Source organism: Geotrypetes seraphini, chromosome 1, assembly GCF_902459505.1.
Source record: "Geotrypetes seraphini chromosome 1, aGeoSer1.1, whole genome shotgun sequence".
In the NCBI taxonomy this organism is placed as follows: domain Eukaryota; kingdom Metazoa; phylum Chordata; class Amphibia; order Gymnophiona; family Dermophiidae; genus Geotrypetes; species Geotrypetes seraphini.
This window is the reverse complement of record NC_047084.1, coordinates 453254465-453275423: the sequence shown is the minus strand read 5'-3', so window position 1 is coordinate 453275423 and position 20959 is coordinate 453254465. Positions and strand designations below refer to the sequence as shown.

The following is a 20959-nucleotide window of genomic DNA, read 5'->3' as shown; positions in this document are numbered from 1 at the left end:
TACTATGTAAGTGTAAAAACCTACTGATTTACTGTTTACTTTTTTAATACAAGGAGCAGAACATTCTTGTATACACCGTTACCTGTCTAGTAAGTGTGCCTTTTACCAGAGTGAGAACTATTAGGGGATAATTCTGTAGGGGGGGTGCACCTACAGTATATTTGAGTGTCATGTAAGTACCTATCTACCATAGCACCAATTCTATAAAGGAAAATAGGTTCCTATTTTCCTTTATATAATATTAGTGTAGCAAGGCAAGCACAGTTAGTACTTCCACCTAGAGTACAAAAAAAAAATTGACTTAAATTATAGCATGCTATAATTTATGCACATACCTGTGCACCCTGCCCATGTTCTGCCCAGACACTGTCCATATGTGTACCCACTGTTAAACTACATGCCATCACATTAAGGTGCCATAACTAGAATATTGGCTTTTGTGGCATTCTGGTCACGTGTGGGCATTCTTGGTGCCTAAATGTTGGCTCCCTCCTTATAGAATTACCCCCTTAATACTTAAAGGATCTGGGGGCCCTGGGAGGATCCAACATGAGTCCCTACCCTCCTGTAGAGGATCTTTTCATTATCTGTACTCCTGAGCAACAGCACCGACACTTGGGACTAGATTCACTAAGCCCATTGGTCATGTACCGACCACTTTGCGACCCTGACCCAATTCACTAACCTTCCAAGCGTATCCGCACCCGATCTGATCTGCGCATGCAAAGTAGGAAGGGCCTCGATTCACTAAACAAATTCAGGCACAGCATCTGGGCTGGCCGATCCAAAAACAAACAACTGCTGAGGACCAGTCGCTTGTGCAAAAACCCTGCTCTCTGCCCCGACTCTCCTGCTTTTGCTGCCCCGACTCTGTGGTTTTAACCCATGGGTTTAAAGCGGGGCTGCACTACAGCGTGTTCTGTTAAGTTCCAGTGCAGCCCCGCTTTAAACCTGTGGGTTAAAACCATGGGCTGGCGAGTAAAAAAAGTAAAAAAACAACAACATTGCATCGAGAGAGAAGGAAAAAAAAAAGCATGGAGAGAAAGTGCATGCACAGACTATCTACAGGCAAAGAAGATGGTCTGCACATACGGCAGGATCGCTCTTCGGCGATTCGTGTGGTCGGTTAGGGGCGTGCCTCCGATTGGCCTAATTTGACTGTGGACGCGTGGTGAATTGGGCGCCCGGCCACCTCACGGATTGGATCCATGAGGCTAGTGAATTTAGGCCTTGGAGACAATGCCTGTAATCCAGTGAATCAGTCTCAATAGTACTTTAGTAGGATTAAAAAATGACACGGGGACAAATTTTCCCCCCCCCCACAGGAACTCAATTTCCCCATCCTGTACCAGTGAGTTTTGCCCCTGCCCCATTCCTGTAAGCTCTGCCTTAATCACACAAGCCTTGAATACTTATGATTTTAAAGTGTTTGAGGCTCGTGCAGATGAGGACAGAGCTTGCAGGAATGGGGCAGAGACAGGGAAAGAACTCACTGGGATGGGAAAATGAGTTCTTGTGGGGACGAGAAAAAATTTGTCCCAGTGTCATTCTCTAAGTAGGATCACAGTTCCAGGGATCTGTGGTAATCCTGATCCAGTGGGAAAGGATTGAAAAACTGATTTTGGCATGGTAGCCAGGCAGTAATGCATTGCCAGATCTAACAACATGGATTGGCATAATTTAAGAACATAAGAATTGCCATTCTGGGACGGACCGAAGGTTCATCAAGCCCAGTGTCCTGTTTCCAACAGTGGCCAACCCAGGTCCCATGCACCTAGCTAAATCCCAAGTAGTAAAACAGATTCTATGCTGCTTATCCTAGGAATAAGCAGTGGATTTCCCGAAGCCTATGGACTTCTCTTTTAGGAAATTATCTAAGCCTTTTTTTAAACCCCGCTAATCTTTTCTGTCCTCCATAAAAGAGATATCCTTGCTGCCCCAAACTGGAACGACACCTATAGGAGGAGTTTGCTCTAGTCTTAAGGAGCAGGGGGACAAAATAAAATACCTGTTCAGGGGATATTGACTAAAAATTGACTGTTGACACTGCTGTAAAACAGTTGACACTGCTGTAAAACATCACAACATCGTGCCCTGAAGATTATTCTCCCCCTCCCCAAAGGGCTTACATCATAAAGAGTGAGTCAGGGTTACATATGCAATCTGGACAGGCCATATCAGACTTTCTGTCTCTCCTCACTCAGTCCAGAGTACAAAAAGGAGGGGAAAAGGTACAAGAACGTGCACCTGCTGAAAGGAGGTAGCTGAAATTTACATTTCTGAGTTTCTTTCTTTTGTTGCTGGTTCTCTGACAAAGCATTTAAACTTGACTCTGTATAGCTAACTGGTAGGGTTACCATATGGCTCCAGAAAAAGGAGGACGGATTGAGACATCCAGGTTTTACTTCCATTTGGTTTCAATAGAAGTAAAGCCCAGATGTCTCTATCTGTCCTCCTTTTTCTGGAGCCATATGGTAACCTTAATTTTACTGTACAAATATAAATTCATAATTTGCTTGTCTATGCATTATGTATGTCAACCTTGTTACCCCTTCTGAGCTCGCTGGGGAGGACAGGATATAAAACTAACCACATAAATAAATCTGTCCTCCTGTCACAGTGCCATAGCTATTCAGCAGAGCCCGCTCCTGTATGATCCCTGTTCGTGTCCAGGAATCTTTTCCTCACTCCTCCTCATTCCTGCACCTGCCAGGATTCTTTCACTAGATGGAGAAGCATGACTTAAATTTAAGTTTAAACATAAACTTGGATTAAGTTTAAACAGAAGTTTGGATCTGACCCAGTGTAAACACCCCCCACTTCCCAAGAAGGGAAGTGTTAACATCTTGGGTTTTTGGACAGGGATTTGAATAGCTGAAAGAGCCTAAGAGAACTTAATATCATGCCATTGTACATGACCATAGCCCCCCAGATGGGCCTTTTTTAGGGCTAAAAACAGGACTTAGCAGATTATCCCAGTCTTTAAAAGTCTTGTAAAGCATTCCCTTAAAATGGTGCATGAAGCCGTTTCTTAAAATTCCTCCATTTACCAAAACAATGTTGCCCAGTTTAAAAAAAAAACAAATTCATCATTAGCTTTTCTCTTTTTATTGTTTGAAAAGACACTATATCGCAAAGAAGCTTTCTGGCTGCATTGAGAGCTCCATTAGAGGTATCCTACTATAAGTCGGGTACATGCACCCTCTCAGCTAAGGTGCCCTTTAGATGGTTGGTTTTAATGTGACTTACCTGCAGTGTAGGGCTTTGGGGTGCTGCCGATTGTGGAGATTTGAGTGTAAGGCAGGGTACAAAATTCAAGACCAAAAAGAAGCTTGGTACGACCCTCCCCAGTGCTGCCATGATGTTTTACTTTCTTCCAGAATATCTCCTGGAAGCTCTGCTGATGCAGGCTGCGGAGTCTCAGAGAAGACCGTCTGAAGGGAGCAGCGGGGAGATGGTGTATAGGAGCTTTATTCAGGCCGATACAAGCCCCTGATTGTGCAGGGCAGGGAGGAGAACGTGGAAAGAAGCCAGACCCTCTCTTTCCTCTGCCTTTCCTAACATCAATGAAGTGTACATAAACCTTGACTTCTAAAGAGGTGAGGGTGCAAGCTGAGCACTCTATAGATATCTATAAATCCAGATGCAAAGACCAGATGTGGAGTCTGTCTGTGACAGCCAGGTATTCAATTAGCTTATGCGACTGTCAGACTATGACAGTCTGCCTATGATAGAGTCTCAGATGGATTAGTTTTATACCTGCCATGACAGCATTGAACTTAGTCATTCAAATTTACTGCAAATGCTCAAACTTCCATTTGTTGGCAAGCTGTATATTTATGTACCTTCTGCTATCAAATACAATATTTATGGCATAACAGTAGCAGTACATCATCTCCTTTTCATCTTCAGGAGCCCACCTGACTGTTTTCAGTCCTCTTAACATTTTCACTAGTTTCTGTGGTTTATTCTGTTGCACTAAAAGTCTGTGAACAAGTTAATTAAGGCTTACTGCTGCATTATTTTCCCTAAACATTTTGCACTGTCACTACCAACCTCTTTAGGCCTAGTGCATAAGCTATGGGTGGACATCTTTTTTATCCTGGCTGATGTGTTCTTGCTTTTCTCTGAGGCCTCCTGTTCTCACAGCTGGGTGGTATTATGTGTGTGTATTTACCGCTGTTCTCCTTAATAGTGTATGAAGTGGTCTGATCCTTTTCATATTATTTTGGTTTTATTTTACTTTCTTTTTTGAATTTTCCCTCCCAATATTATTTTTACATTAATTTTGCCATATTTAAGGTTTCCTTTATTTTTCATCATGCTAGGCCTATTTTTGGGCTGGAGCCTCATCCTCAATTAGAGCATGCTTCTTTAAGAGCTCACCAGTGAGGAATTTAATTTGGCCGCAATTCTTTCCGCAATGTCTAAGAAGACCTCCAGTAGCTTCAAGAGATGTTCCCAATGCAATCGGATAATCTTGATAATGAACCTGAACAACTGGTGCATCGGGTGCCTTGGATCTGACTATAATCCTAATGATTGTTCTTTCTGTTCCCATATTCAGACCAGAAATCAGAATTCTCAGCAGGTTCAACATGAAAAGCTGTATGGCTCCTTGAAGACCAGTCCATTGACTTTGGCATCAGAAGTATCAAAATCGATGGCTTCCCAGGTATCAGAAACTATTGGGATTGCACTGGCATCAAGAGGGTCTCCACCTTGCTCAACACCAGGTGCTGTTAGTCAGCCCTAGGACCAGTCAGCTTTGGACCTGACACTGAGGATGCATAGGGGTTCAACGTCATCCTCGTCAGCACCAAGGGATCATGATGCCAAGCATCAGGGAAGCCTAAGAAGCATAGGCATCACTCCTCCTTGAAGCATGGTCTTGGGAGCACTGGGAAAATCATTCCCTCTCTTTGGTGGAGGTGCCCATTACACAAGTCACTGGGCAGCCAGGCCCCCACTTCTGATTCAGCATTAACGCTTTCTCAGGCTGACCCTGTACCAGCTCCTCAGCCTTTGCCAATGCCTATTTCTGATGAGTGATAACGGGTGATCCTCAGGGAGCAGCTGGCACAGATTCTGCAGATGCAAGGCGCTCCAGCATCAAGAGCACTTGCACCTATGGAGCTTGAACCTTCTTTCCTTCCTGAAATCTGATGAGTCTATGCACTGAACCTCAAAGGGTACCAGAGTCATCCTTGGTGCATGCACCAACTGCCTTCGATGTTGGGGGGGAGGAGGGGAGGAGAACCTTCCTGGAGTTGATTGGTAGGAATGTACCTCAATGCAGTAGGGAAAGTGGACATCATTCTACCAGTCTGAAGCAGGCTGATCCCCTCTCCACTCACTGTGACTTGGAGGAGTACTCTGACTGGGACCGCTCTTGCGCCTCAGGTGATGATCTTGGAGGAGGAGTCATATGGCATCCCATCTCAGGAGAGAAGAATGTCTCCACCAGAGTCTCTCTTTTACTGTTCTTGAGAAGGAGATGGCTTTAGTCATGCCATTTAAATTGGAAACAGAGGAGGAGAGATGGGCAGAGGAGGGCTGAGATATTAGAAGTCTTGGACTAGGAGCCTCCTCCCAAGGAAGAGGTCACAGTACTATTGCACCCTATCATTAAGGGCACACTTATGAGGGATTGGGAGACCCCCATTCTAAATGCAGGTTAAACCAAAGAATGAGTCTTTTGGATATCAAGACTCCAGCATTCAAGAGGGCCTAGCTTCTTTACCACTCTCTGGTGATAAAATCCGCTCTCAAATGAGCCAAGTGTACTAGACCTCAAGCCTTGGCTCCCCCGAGCAGAAAGTCCAGGACTTTGGATTAATTTGGGAGAAAAATATTTCAGGCCTCCATGCTCATTGCCCGCATCCAGTCCTATCAGCTTTACATGAGCATACATTTGAGAAGCAGGATGAATAGCTTCATCAGCTGGCCAATAAACAGCTGTAGAATAGTAAATATATGGCCAGGAGCACATATGATACTTTTGACATCATGTCCAGACTCTCCATGATGGGTGTGGTGATGTGCAGATGCTCATGGCTGCGTATCTCTGACCTTGAACCAGTGGTTCAGGAAAGGCTTGGGGACACATCTTGCCGTGAAGACAACTTATTTGGGGTCAAGATAGAAGAGGTGGCTAATCTTCTAAAGAAGCATTTAAACTCCATCCAGTCCCTGTCTCAGCAACCTCCTCTTCCTCAGCTAGGAGATTTTCTGGCGGACAGAAACAGCATCCCTACTACTCTCAAAGGGGTAGGTACCTGCCTGCTTCTCACCCTGCCCAGCAGTCCCAGTCTTAATGTTTTTGTCCCCGTCAGCACCAACAGCAGAAGGCCCAGCTGGCTTTCTAGTTGAAGCAGGTGATGAACTTTTGACTGGCTCCAGGAGAGCATAGCTACCATAAAAGTAACTGTCCCAGACAATCTACTGGTAGGGGAGGCTAAATTTTTTCCATCAGTGGTGGCCCCTTGAAACCTCCAACCGGTGAGTTCTTCAAATAGAAGCATTAGCTAGTTCAGCCCTGCACTAAGAGTAGAATGTGGTAATAGGCACATTCTCTCCGGAAGTTTTTTTGCCGATGATGTTGGTGGAGGAGGTTTGAGCATTTATGCCCTACCTTAAGAAAACCTGAGGCATTTTCTTCCGTTGAAAGTGGGCTCTCTGATTTAAATAGTGGAGTATATCTGAGTATTGATTATTGATCACCCACTTGCTCTGAGGGTTTATATTCAAGTGCCCTGCCCTGCTAGATTCTGCACCCTGTCCCCACTCCCTCCCTCCCTTTCCTGACGCCTTGTAGGCCTTTCTCTGAACCTGCCATAAGTCCTGGTGATCTACCAGTAAGCTGGGACAAGAGGGATCCCTCTTGCCTCCTGCTCCATCTCCCTCCCTCCTTCCAGACCTCTAGAAAGCCTCCATTGAAAGCCCTGGTGGTCCAGCGGTGAACCGGAGCAGGAGCAATCTTCTTGTGCTCCTGCCCTGTGCGAGCTGCTATCTAAAATGGCTGCCACAAATAAGCATTTGCTACAGAGTCAGTATTTAGTACAGCAGATGAGAATCCTCACAATAAAGTCACATTGGGCTCTGTGCCAATTACAGGAAGAAACGGGTTACCAGATGTCTGAGAAAACCCAGACACTTTTTAGAGGACTGTCCAGATGTCTGGATGTATTTTCAAAACCCGGCAGTTTGTCTGGATTATGGAATACCCCGAGCATGGGGCTGCGTCTGGTGGGCCTCCGAGCATACACGAATGTGACACAATAATGTCACATGCATGTGCACATGTGTGTGGTGTCATCGTGTTGCATACACACATACTTGGAGGCCCTCCAGATGTGGCCCGAACTCGTAGAAGGAGAAGAGACAAGGTTTGTGTGAGGAGGCAGAATGGGCCGGATGGGGGGGGGGGGGAACGGGAGGGGGTGGAACAGATCAGGGCCACATGCCCTTTTTTTCTTCAACAAATCTGGTAACCCTAACCACAGGAGTCAGCCTGGCCAACTGCTGTGGTTTGAATATCAGGACCCTAGTAGATAGAATAATAGCACTTGTGTGTGATTGGTGTGAATAATTGGCAGCTATGCGAGTCTTTTCTAGACATTATTCTATAAACAATGTGCACAAATTGGTACACAGCTCTTGGGGGGGGGTGTACATATGGAGCCTTGCTTGTTTGGGTCTAACTGGAGATATTCAGCAGCACTTAACTGGACAGTGCAGCTAAATATTCCCTCTAAGTGCCCATGCTGAAACTGGCTAATTTGTGAGAGGTCCAGAGGTGGTTAGGGTGGTGTGGAAACCTAGCCTGTTAGCAGAGATTTTCAGTCCTTGCTTCCAGGGGGTGGGATGGGGAAGTGGGCACATCTACATATGTTGGTCCTGGCTGATATTCAGCTGGGACCTGCATAAGCTCTGTTAGGCAGCAACTGAGAACATAAGAACTGCCATCTCCGGATCAGATCTTCGGTCCATCAAGTCCGGCGATCCACACACGCGGAGGCCCAGCCAGGTGTACACCTGGTGTAATTTTAGTCACCCATATCCCTCTATGCCTCTTGTAAGGAGATGTGCATCTAGTTTGCTTTTAAATCCTAGAATGGTGAATTCTGCAATTACCTCCTCCGGGAGAGCATTCCAGGTGTCAACCACTCGTTGCGTGAAGCAGAACTTCCTGATATTTGTCCTGGACTTGTCCCCCCTTAGCTTCAGTCCATGTTCTCTTGTCCGTGTCACATTGGACATTGTAAATAATTTTTTTTCCTGCTCTATTTTGTCGATTTCTTTCAATATTTTGAAAGTCTCGATCATATCCCCTCGCAGTCTCCTTTTCTCAAGGGAGAACAATCCCAGTCTCTTAAGTCGTTCCTCGTATTCCAAGTTCTCCATACCTTTTATTAGCTTCGTTGCTCGTTTCTGCACCCTCCCCAGCAGTTTTATATCCTTCTTTAGGTTGGGAGACCAATGTTGACACAGTATTCCAAGTGTGGTCTGACCATTGCTCTATAAAGTGGCATTATAACTTTCTCCGATCTACTCATGATTCCTTTCTTTATCATGCCTAACATTCTATTTGCTTTCTTTGCCGCTGCTGCGCATTGTGCTGACGGTTTCAGGGTCCTATCTATCAGTACACCCAGGTCCTTTTCTTGTTCGCTCTTACCCAAAGTTGCACCTGACATTCTATACTCGTGTTCCTTGTTCTTTCTGCCTAAATGCATTACTTTGCACTTTTCCACATTAAACTTCATCTGCCATTTCTCCGCCCATTTCTCTAACTGACACAAGTCACTCTGGAGTTCCTTGCTATCCTTCTGCGATCTGATTGCCTGGCATAGCTTTGTATCATCTGAAAACTTGATGATCTCACTGGATGTTCCTTCTTCTAGGTCATTGATGAAAATATTAAATAAGATGGGCCCAAGTACCGAGCCCTGGGGCACACCGCTAGTCACTTTCTCCCAGTCTGAGAACTTCCCATTTATGCCCACTCTCTGCTTTCTGTTCTCCAGCCATTTGCCTATCCATCTTAGTATATCTCCCTCTATTCCATGGCTTTGTAGTTTCCTGAGAAGTCTTTCATGTGGAACCTTGTTGAATGCTTTCTGGAAGTCCAAGTATATTATGTCCACCGGTTCTCCACTATCAAAGTGTTTGTTCACGGTCTCAAAAAATTGAAGTAAATTCATCAAACATGATTTCCCTTTCCTGAAGCCATGTTGACTGGCTCTCATCAGGTCGTGTGTATCCAAGTGCTGGACTATGCTATCTTTAATCAGTGCTTCAACCATCTTTCCAGGGACAGATGTAAGACTCACAGGTCTGTTATTGCCCGGTTCTCCTTTTGATCCTTTTTTGAAAATTGGCGTGACATTCGCTATCTTCCAATCATCCGGTATCTGTCCAGTTCTAATTGACAGGTTGGCAAGTTTTTGCAAAAGCTCTCCGATTTCAACCTTCAGTTCTTTTAAGACTCTCGGGTGAATTCCATCAGGTCCAGGGGATTTGTCACTTTTAAGATTGTCGATCTGGTAGTATATCTGGTCCAAGTCCAAGTCCAAGCACTGGATATTCAGTGCTGGTGGCTGGCATTAAATACATATCTGTAGCTAATTCTGTTTGCCGCCGTCAGTGTTTGAAAAAAATACTGACCACTGTAGGGGGCTGAATATGGACTGGTTAAATTTTATCTTAAATTTGACTATGCTTTGATTATATTATTTAGTCTTGATTTTGTAACCTCCTGACAACTCTTGTGTAATTCGCCTTGAATCGCAAGGTAATGGCGGAATAGAAATCACTAATGTAATGTAATATTGCTCCCTCATTCTTTTGCTAATAATGTATCTTACAGTCTCTAGACTTTAGTTTTAACTACTTTTTCATTAATGATTGTTTTGGACCAGAATATCATCTCTGTAGAGAAGGGTTCACCTTTTATATGTATTTGTGCAATATTGTGCATCTCTAGTGCTGCTAGTGATATGTTTTTTTTTTCGCTCAGCTGCATTTGCAAAGCTTTCACCTGGTACTGTACTGCCACCTAGTGCCTGAAAAGCAACAATGTCATCAGTTTTAACAAGGGCTTTGGAAGTGTTCCTCCAGTCATGATACATGGGCTTGCATGCATCTGAGAAGCTGAAAGCCATGCCGTCGGTAGTTTCACGCCGAGCAGGGCCTTCCAAGGCAAATAGGTTTCAGTGGAGATGTCAGACTAAAGATGTACCACCTATCTGGGCAGCAGCAGATGGCCAGTGTTAGAGGCGGAGGATCACATTGGATGAGACAACATCAAATTTATACTGCATAGAAGAAAGGCCCAGCAATCTACTGTATTCTGCCACGAAAACTTGATGATAATCATCAAATCACTAGGACTCTAACAAGAGCTGGTGTAGGGTTACCAGATTTTACGTCAGTAAAATCCAGACACCTAGATCCGCCCCCAGGCCAGCCAAGTTCCACCCATCCCCGCCCTGTTTTGCCTCTCAACTCCACCCTCAGCTCTGCCCCTGCCTTGCCCCTGCCCACCCCGTTCAGTGGGCAGGAAGGCATCTGTGCATATGCGGATGCCCCCTCCCGATGTGATTTATTTTCAAAACTCGGACAAAGTGCCAGGTTTGTCAAACCGATTGAAGGACTTGTGGCTCAATACCTCACCAACTACCTAGTTGACCATAATATACTTCACTCCTCTCAATCAGGATTTAGATCTTACCACAGCACAGAAACACTACTAGCAACACTACTAGACATAGCCCGACAATACCTCAGTAAAGGACACAGGATCCTAATTATCCAACTAGATCTTTCCGCCACCTTCGATCTAGTTGATCATACCATACTACTCCAGATACTTGATGCAATAGGGATCTCAGGGATGGTTTACAACTGGTTCCAAGGATTCCTTAAAACAAGAACGTACAGAGTTAAGACAAATGATACGAAATCTAACCCATGGTCAAATCCATGCGGAGTCCCGCAGGGGTCTCCACTATCGCCCATTCTATTCAATCTCTTCATCTCCTCCCTCGGTACCACTTTAGACAACCTAAATATAACTTCATTCAGTTACGCAGACGACATAACTATTCTCCTCCCCTTCGAAACCCAAGACCACACCTCAACAGGACACCTGGAAATAATACTGGATGAAGTAGAAAAATGGATGACAAACCACAAACTGAAACTAAACTCGGACAAAACCAAATTCCTAATGCTTGAAACGGACAAAAACCCATCCATAACAGACCTAGAAATTAAAGCAACCAAATACCCAATCCAGACCTCACTCAAAATCCTGGGAGTGCTGATAGACAGATGCTGCACTATGCAGATTCAAATCAACAAAACTATCCAAAAAGCATTCTTCACAATGCGCAACTTAAGAAAAATAAGGAAATTCTTTGACAAAGAACACTATAGGATCATTGTACAATCCCTGGTACTAGGTCTTGTGGACTACTGCAATATCCTATATCTACCATGCCCCACAAACATGATCAAAAAACTACAGACCGTTCAGAACACAGCTCTCAGACTAATCTACTCCCTCGGAAAATTTGACCACATCACCAATGCCTACCTAGACTCACATTGGCTACCGATTCAAGCCAGAATTCAATTCAAACTATACTGTCTACTCTTCAAAGTAATTAACGGTACTGCACCTGCCTATCTAAACGATCGCCTAAACCGTAACCTTCCACCCAGAACAAGAAGAACACTGACACCATTCTCATACCCACCACTCAAAGGCACTCATCGCAAAAAGCTTTATGATAACCTCCTAGCAACGCAGGCAGCAAAACTCGAACCCTCCAACACCAGATTGTTAACCACAACATCTGACCTCAAAGCATTCCGTAAAGAAATCAAAACACTGCTGTTCAAAAAGTATATACAATCTACCTAATCTCCCTCTCCTCTTCCCCAAGAAATCAAAACACTGCTGTTCAAAAAGTATATACAATCTACCTAATCTCCCTCTCCTCTTCCCCACTTACTCCGACCAGGCTCTGCTCACTCCCTGGCACCATACCCTCAATTGACCAATAAAAAGCAAAACAAAAAAAACAAACAAACAAAAAAAAACCGAAATGCAAAGAAAGCTACCTGATACCTAACTTATCCTACCGAAACCGACTATCTACCAACGTATGGAAACAGACTACTTGCTATGTAATGTAATGTAACCTGATTTATCTTCCAATGTTATTAAATCTTTACCCTCATTCTGTTATTAAGTCTATACCCTCAATCTGTATTCTCCAATGTCATGTACCCTCCTGGAAATGTCCAGTTCTCTTCTTATGTAATCCGCTTTGAACTGCAAGGTACAAGCGGAATAAAAATCACTAATGTAATGTAATGTAATGTAATGTTTTGAACAGCTGTACATGGGGGGGGGGGGGGGGGAGGGAGGACATGTCCATGGAAATCTAGACATATGGTGGCACCTAAGATTAGAAGGGTTCAGGTGTCAGATGCTGCTTATTGAGGCTTGAGCTACTACTATGTTGTGACAAGCAACAATAGCAAAACCATATAGGTTGGGGTTTTTGTTTTTTTTTGGGAGGGGGATTGTTTTCTTATGTCTTAACAGGGAGAAAAACTATCAGTTCTTGCATATACCACTAAGAAGCTAAGACATGTAAGAAAGAAAGATGGAAAATAAAATCATCTTCGAGAAGGTTGATTTTAATAAAAAGAGAACTAGTAAGTGAGATTCAAGGAAGCAGAAGCACAGGATAACTGGACAGATCTAAAAAACACAATAGAAATAGTGCAAAAGAGTGAATCGGGCTCAAGGAGAGGAAGTGAATGACAACAGCTGCAAGTGCCCCGAAGGACAAGATGGAATGATAGAATTGGTAAAGGTCTTTTTCTTTTTTTGGAATGAGGTGCTGGCAGAGAGGTGGTGGCAGGAGGGAGCGGGCATCCCTCCTGCAGGGATACCTTTTGGGCGGGTGTCGGGGGATGGGGAGTGGCTGCCACTCAGCTGATCGTGGCAGGGGTATCTTCCCTCTGATCAGCTGAGCCAACAGGACCGAGACCTGCTGGCTCAGTTGATCGGGGATTCCCTTGCCACAGTCATCTGATGGCAAGGGATCCCTCAATCAGGCAGGTGCAATTCTGTAAGCGGCGTCTGTGACATGGGCGCTGGTTAGAGAATCAAGGGGGTTAAGCGGGCAAGCGCGATTCTGTATAGGACACCGGTGTGCGATTCTCAGCCGCTTCTTAGGCAGCTGCTGAGACCAGCATCCTGTACAGAATCTGCCCCTTGGTGTTGATAAGCTCCCTGGGCTGGTATGCTACAAAAGGCTACAAAAAGACAAAAGACCAGAAAAATCAAGCTGGCAGCTAAACTTTAATTGAAGTCCTACGTGTACATCAAATGATAATGGAACCTGGCACGGGCTGTACGTCAGCAAATCTGCCTGCGTCAGGGGTTCAACATAATCTACAAAGATTACATAAAAACGTATAGGTAAGAAGACAATTTTTAAAAACCCCAATGATATGGCGGGGTGCTGAAAAGTTCTCAGCCCAGCCAGCTTCCTAAATTTGAAGTTATTTTGCCACTTCAGCTGAAAAGAGTATTATTTTAGTTTTGCAAAGTGACAATTTGCAGACTCTTTAACAAAATAAACTAAAATAACACCCTTTTCAGCTAAAGTGACAACAGAACTTCAAATTTTAGCTCAAACATTTTTAAAACACAAAAATTGCTAGATAGTAATGTTAAAATGTTGGTAATATCAACACAGCTTAAGATAATTAACCCTCCCCCCCCCCCTTTAACTAAGCTGCGGTAGAGGTTTCTACCCTGGCCCGAAGCGCTGATTGCTCCAACGCTGCTCCGAGACTCTTAGAATTCCTATGTGCGTCAGAGCAGCGTTGGAGCATTAAGCGCTCTGGGCTGTGGTAGAAATTTGTATCACAGCTTAGTAAAAATGGGGTGGGGGTAAATGTCTATTTAGTTTATTTAGTCATGTAAGTAACATGAGTAAATAAGTATGTAAAATGTCTTGTTGAAATTCATAGCGGTTGCTGAGAAAACTGCAAAAATAATGTAGGGGGCAGTGTTCCCGCTAAGCTGCGCTGGCGTGCGCTGGCGCACAAAATATTACATCGCAGCGCACAAGTTTCTCGTCACAGCGCACGGCGTACGGCAGATGGCAGGGCGGCGAGAGGAGAATCGGGCGAGTTGGCTCATAACTTGCTGGCGCCCGATATTTTTAGCTCACAGCGAAAAAAGTTTGCTCACAACACCCGCCCGCTTAGAGGGAGCACTGGTAGGGGGTACTTTTTATTTTTCCACTCACCCTGTTTACGGAATAATCTTCCTTGTCAATCTATGCTGAAATATCTCAAAAGAATTTTAAAATGACTCTTAAGAGGCACATATTTCAGTTGGCCTTTGAAGGATATGTTTCAGGCCTACAGAGAAAATCAATCACCTGTTTTCTCTTTCTCTACTTGTTCCTAGTAATGAACGGCCTACTTTCCTATTCATTTGGATTTATTAACCGCCTTAATGAAGAGATTCACCCAAGGAGGTGTCTACTGAATGGAAGTCAGGCACTCTAAGCATTTTCCTTATCTGTTCTGCTAGGCTCGCAATCTAACAATGGCACCTGGATGGCAACTTCAGCATTTTGAACCTAGGACAATACCAGACTTTACAGTCTACGGCCTAGAAATATCAAATCATGTATTTTTTAATGGGTATAACTTATGGCCAGACTGGACCGTTCAGGTCTTTATCTGCCGTCATTTACCATGTTACTATGTGACTTGCTCAGGGTCACAAGGAGCAGAACTGAGACTGAACCCACAACCCCAGGCCCCGATGCTCAAAGCTCCAACAACACGGTATGAAATACCGTCTTGTGAGTGATTTTCTTTTATCGGGTGATGCTCAGCACTATAGCATGCAAATTATATATGCATGTTATTTGTGTGGAGCTGCCCTGGTAAACGGAGAACTGTGCCTAGCACCTGTTCAGAAGAGTACATTGCTAAGCACAGCTCCTCCGCTCCCCATCCCTGATAGCTCCATCCATTTTTTTTTTCCTGCTGCAGCTACTATTCTCCCTCCTGCCGGCTCATCTTGTTTGCGGCCCCGGAGCCGTGATCTCCTGAGCCGGCAGGGGAAACCCCAATCAGCTGAGCTGGTAGGACTCCCCAAAGCACTAATGTCCAGTATGGCCCCCATCCTGTGTGGGTTCCATTACCAACTGCTGATTTAATTTAATGGTAGAGAGGGAGGTAGGGGCCGCTGAAGAGGAGGGGAGCTCGGCCCGGTGGGGGGAGGGAGAGGGGGTATCCCCGAGGGCGGATGAAAGGGAGGAATCGAGGGTGGCAGGGGGAGCTCTGGTCAGCTGAGCCAGCAGGGAGAGCAGCAGCCGTGGGCATGTTTTGGTTTTTTCCCCCCATTTTTGACAGGAGCAAGTGCTAGCCACAGTTAGTTCCACCCCCCTTTTACCGGCGATTCTCCGCACAAATAGCATGCATATAATTTGTATGCTATTGTGCTGAGAATCGCCGCTAAAACGAAAATTGCTCCCACCACAGTAAATTTTTACCGTGGTGTTGGAGCCTAGAGAATCAGGCCTTCCTTCTTCTTCATTCACACGGTTCCGTTCTAACAGCAGCTCGAGCTACCCACACGTCTGAGCTCAAAAAACGTATTAGCACCCAGAGTTGTGCATATTTCTGTGCAGAAATGTTGCTATTGCAAATATTTTATGCAAAGAATATCATTCCAGCAGGCTAGCGCACACTTTCTGCACATTTCCTATAGCATTAACGCACACAAATCTAGCGTTACTTTGCGTTACAGAGCCATGTACTCAGCCATCAGTTCATAGCTCTGACGTAAACTTACTGCATTGACCTTTTAATTTCTGGTGTTATTTCTCTTACATTTCTAACTTGCCCTATAAATCCAAGAGACTAGAAGTGTTAATGTGTTCATTTGCAAGTATTTTCTCTTGCTGTTTTGCCACAATTAAAAAAAGATTCTGATCTGGGAATCACGTTCCCTGTGGTCCTGCTGTGCTTTGAAAAGTGAGAAGGAGAGTGTTACCATTCATCAGAAGCCTTTAAGAGATTTATCCTCTCCTCCTCCCTTCAAACAAGAATCCAGTATGACAAATTCTTTTTGTGCTACAGTTACTTTCCCTCCACACTGAACAGGTGCTTCCCAGGTCCCCACTGAGTTAAACTTCTCTGCTTCCCTTATTATTACGTAGGTTTACTGTTTGTTATTCAGCCTTTCTCTCTCTCTCTGCATTCCAAGTGCAAAGTGTCCCTCTTGCTTTCCCTCTCCACCAGCCATGCCATAGAGATGTCGATTTCACTCTTTTTTTTTTCCTCCCTGCTCTTCCTTCTGTGCCAGTTGTTACAGAGGCCTCCCTGGCTCCTTAGCATTTCAAAGGGAATCCTGCAGTTTACTTCCAGGGGGTTCCAGCTGCTCAGTGTCAGCAGGCCTGCTGCTCTTTCTGCTGCAGTCTCAGCTGCCTTGGTTTTGGAAGCCCCCTTAAGCTCAATGAGTAGTCCTGTCCATCTGCCTTCTTCGATGGAGAGCCCTACAGGGAAGTAGGTTTAAGACAGTGGTCTCAAACTCGCGGCCCAGGGGCCACATGCGGCCCGCCAAGTACTATTTTGAGGCCCTCGGTATGTTTATCATAATCACAAAAGTAAAATAAAACAGTTTCTTGATCATATGTCTCTTTAGCTATAAATGACAATATTATTATTAAGACTTAGCCAGAAGGAAAGATTTATAAACTATAAAAAGTTTTACCTCATGCAAAATTGTAATTTCTTTAATAAGACATTAACTATTTTTTTCTGAAGCTCTCCAAGTACCTACAAATCCAAAATGTGGCCCTGCAAAGGGTTTGAGTTTGAGACCACTGGTTTAAGAGGATTGAAATAGCGAGAGAAGGGAGAAGTGGTTCATATACTACTTATCATTTCTATCGTGCTACCAGAAGCAAACAGCACTACACAAGGGTGGTTTGAAAAGTTTGCGCTTGAAATGGAATGTTGTTCTGCAGAGTCTTGTTTGTTATAAAGTGGCTTATGGTATGTTGCCAGATTATCTTACTCCTCATTTTACCTTGAGTTACACTAATAAGAGTACACGAAGAGTTCATTTGTTTGCATATCCCGCTTTAAAATCTTGTCATTATAAGAGGTTCCTCGCGAGAACCTTCTCATTTCAGGCCACCAAAATGAAAACATGGCTTGCAAAAATTACGTTAGATGCTTCCTCTTATCTTGATTTTAGCGAACAGATAAAGACTCAATTATTCGATAGGCTGACATCTTAATGTATCTTGCTTCTCAATTTATTACCTTTTTATTCTGTTTTAAATTGCTGTATTTTACCTCTATTGTATGCATTTAATCTTGCCTATTCTTTTAATTGATGTATTTATCTGTATTGTATGTAGTGCCTTGACTGTTGTGAACTGCCTAGAACAGGGGTGTCCAACCTGTGGCCCAAGGGCCGCATGCGGCCCCGTGAAGTACTTTGTGCGGCCCTGGTCAAGGGCGATGCAATGTTTTCCTCTGCTGCCCCCCCCCCCCCCGTGTTTACCGTCTTGCTGGCTCCCTCCTCTGTCTTGCTGCCCCAGAAACATTTTTTTGGGCCAATGCATTTTTTTTGGCCCAGTGAAACCAAAAGGTTGGACACCCCTGGCCTAGAACTTTTGGTATGGCGGTATATAAAAATAAAATTATTATTATTATAAACATTAGCCTCACAAAAAATGTAAATGCAAGAAAATTTTGCAAAGCTGTGCTAGCTACTAGTTCAAGCTCAAGTTCAATTTATTTGATATACTGCAAATATAAAACCAAGATGAAAGATGATAAAGGGGATGGAACTCCTCTCGTGTGAGGAAAGACAAAAAAGGTTAGGGCTCTTCAGCTTGGAAAAGAGACGGCTGAGGGGAGATATGATTGAAGTCTACAAAATTCTGAATGGAGTAGAACGGGTACAAGATTTTTCACTCTGTCAAAAATGACAAAGACTAGGGGGACACTCGATGAAGTTGCAGGGAAATGCAGTAAAACCTTGGATTGCAAGTAACCTGGTTTGCAAGTGTTTTGCAACACAAGCAAAACATTTTGGGGTCCTTTAATCAAGCCGCACTAGCGGGGTTAGCGCGTCGGACATTTCATCACGCGCCAACCCCTGCGGCCGGCTATAAAACTAATGCCTGCTCAATGCAGGTGTTAGTGAGGCAGGCGGTTTAACGCGCGTTAAACCCCTACCGCAACTTGATAAAAGGACCCCTTTATTAAATTTTAACTTGATAAACAAGCCATGTCTTCCAATACAAGTACATACAGCGTACACGTGTCACATCTGATCCGATGGTTCTTCTCTCTCTTGACGCTGCAGGAGTGTAGTGACTGTTCTAAACGAGTGAGGTCTTGCAATACAAGTACATATAGTATTTTGGATTAAAGTTTTTGTGGAACGAATCGTCTGAGTTTCCATTATTTCCTATGGGGAAATTCGCTTTGATATACGATTACAAGCATGCTTCTGGAACAAATTATGCTCGCAGGCAAGGTTTTACTGTACTTTTAAAACCAATAGGAGGAAATTTTTTTCACTCAGAGAATAGTTAAGCTCTGGAATGTGTTGCCTGAGGATGTGGTAAGAGCAGATAGCGTAGCTGGTTTTAAGAAAGGTTTGGACAAGTTCCTGGAGGAAAAGTCCATAGTCTGTTATTGTAAAAGACATGGGGGAAGCCACTGCTTGCCCTGGATCGGTAGCATGTAATGTTGCTACTCCTTGGGTTTTGGCCAGGTACTAGTGACCTGGATTGGCCATCATGAGAACGGGCTACTGGCTTGAAGGACCATTGGTCTGACCCAGTAAGGCTAGTCTTATGTTCTTAAGTGTGTGCGGTGAAGCTCCAATTGGGCAGCTTATGCTTTGCTCACTTCACGTTGAACACTAGTAGGTTGTGAGTCTGAGCACTACACATAATTTCGTAAGATTATTATTTGGGCTGTGATTTTGTCGATGGTTCGAGATATTTATCACAGATTTGATATATTAACTCCCATAGTATATTTAGTTGATAGAATAATACAATGGCATGGTTATGTCCCAGTTGATGGGAATAGCTGGTAGTGGAGCTGCAATGCTGACAAGGATGGACAGTTTCAAAATCCATTTATCTATCTAGGGGTTGATATTTAAGCAGGCAGGAGGGGCTTCCACCTGCTTAGACCCACTCAGCGAGCCATTTCCTAGATATTCAGTAACATTTATTCACATAGTGCTACCGAATATTCTCTTTGATTGCCATGGCACTGTGCCGTTAATGCCATGGCATACAATGGGCAGAATTGGGGAGGAGCTGGCAGTTAAATGGACCCCAACCATATTCAGTATTGGTGTCCACATAGTTAAGTGGGAAGACAGAACCTCAGATAAGCCAGTCCTGTCTTTGCCAGCATTGAATAGCAGCTGACACCTGCATAACTTCCAAGGCAGGAGCTGACTCAGATATATCAACACCAGTGACAAACCACTCACCACCATCATCGCAGACTGAATATTGGCTTCTTAGACTTTGCTCACATCTTTTCATTTACCTGGGTAAATTGACAGTCTAAAAAGCACCCCTTTGTATGTGAGTAAAGGTATATACACTGTTGCGTGGCCGGCCCTCAAGGCTTGCAGTAACCGGCCCACGCTCGCAATATTCTCCCCAGCGTGCTTCCTCAAGAAGGAGGAAGTCCCTGTTGTGCATAAACTTATCTTATGTGAAAAAACAGGATGGCCTCACACAGGTAAGTAATGAATAACCAAAAATCAAATTTATTGTTCAATTCACAAGTCAAAAAAAAAATGCATCAAAAGAAAATGTATTCCAAAAGGTCTTTGGCAAAAACATACAACATAATATGATAGAAACCAGCCTGGTCTGGATATCTGTTCCAAAGTTCTTTATCAATGTCCCAGGTGTAACAAAGTCTCTTGATAGTCCTTGACTCTTCCAGAGTCTTATTGGAAATTGGCAAATTATGTATGGTATACTGCACTGTGCAGTGCTGCCTCCTTAAATGCAGTAACAAAAGATTGTCAGATTTGTCAAAGAGTTCCTTGTTAGCAAAGGAAAAGAAACCTGCAAACTATTTACCATGGTACTGTGTAAATCCTGTCTCAAGCTTACAGGATATTCACACCTGCTGGAAAGAACTTGCTGAAGTTTCTTTCACAGCAGCTCTTGATAAGCAAGGAAAAAGAAAAACTTCTCATACCAGCAAAACCCTTGGCTATCATACCTTCCATTCATAAGTAGCCTTCAAGCAAATCCTCAGGTTCAACAGAAAAGGAAACATTTAACAACACTCAGCACAAAAACAAACAATTACAAATTAATTAGATTCCATTTCTTCACATACCACCTCTGGTAAAGTGCTGCACTCCATAGCTTCACCTTCAGGATTTACTAGGGTTGTATCCTCTAGTTCAGTGTCCAACATCTCCATGTCCCTTGTCTCAGGGGGACTAGGAGGCTCCTTCCACCTGAGAGCTTATCGTCTGTGTCCTTTCCTCTTGGTCAGCCAGTTCTCTAAATGCTGGCAAGCTGCTGTACCACGCCCAGCCCTACTCCGGGGCTGACCTTCTTTTGACTGTGGTTTGATTTTCCCCTGCTTATCCAGCTTTCCACAAAATGGTGGATTTAAAGGGCCCCTACCGTTTATGGTATGGTATGGTATGGTATGGTATGGTATGGTATGTTTATGGTATGGTATGGTATGGTATGGTATGGTATGCTATGGTATGTTTATGGTATGTTTATGGTATGGTATGGTATGGTATGGTATGTTTATGGTATGTTTATGGTATGGTATGTTTATGGTATGTTTATGGTATGGTATGTTTATGGTATGT

At 44.0% G+C, this 20959-nt stretch overlaps 1 protein-coding gene across 3 annotated transcripts in view; it reads right to left on the bottom strand.

The window, feature by feature from the left end:
* ITIH6 (inter-alpha-trypsin inhibitor heavy chain family member 6) overlaps positions 1-20733 on the bottom strand; it is a 101986-nt gene extending 81253 nt beyond the window's left edge. For 2 of the 3 annotated variants that reach the window (XM_033921644.1, XM_033921662.1), the window contains exon 1: positions 3250-3428. In XM_033921644.1, the coding sequence (XP_033777535.1) occupies positions 3250-3360 (111 nt within the window). In that variant the 5' untranslated portion in view covers positions 3361-3428. Of the gene's footprint in view, positions 1-3249; positions 3429-20466 lie in introns of those variants that run through there. The other variant, XM_033921654.1, reaches the window with a different exon arrangement.
* Between the last annotated feature and the right edge of the window lie 226 nt (positions 20734-20959).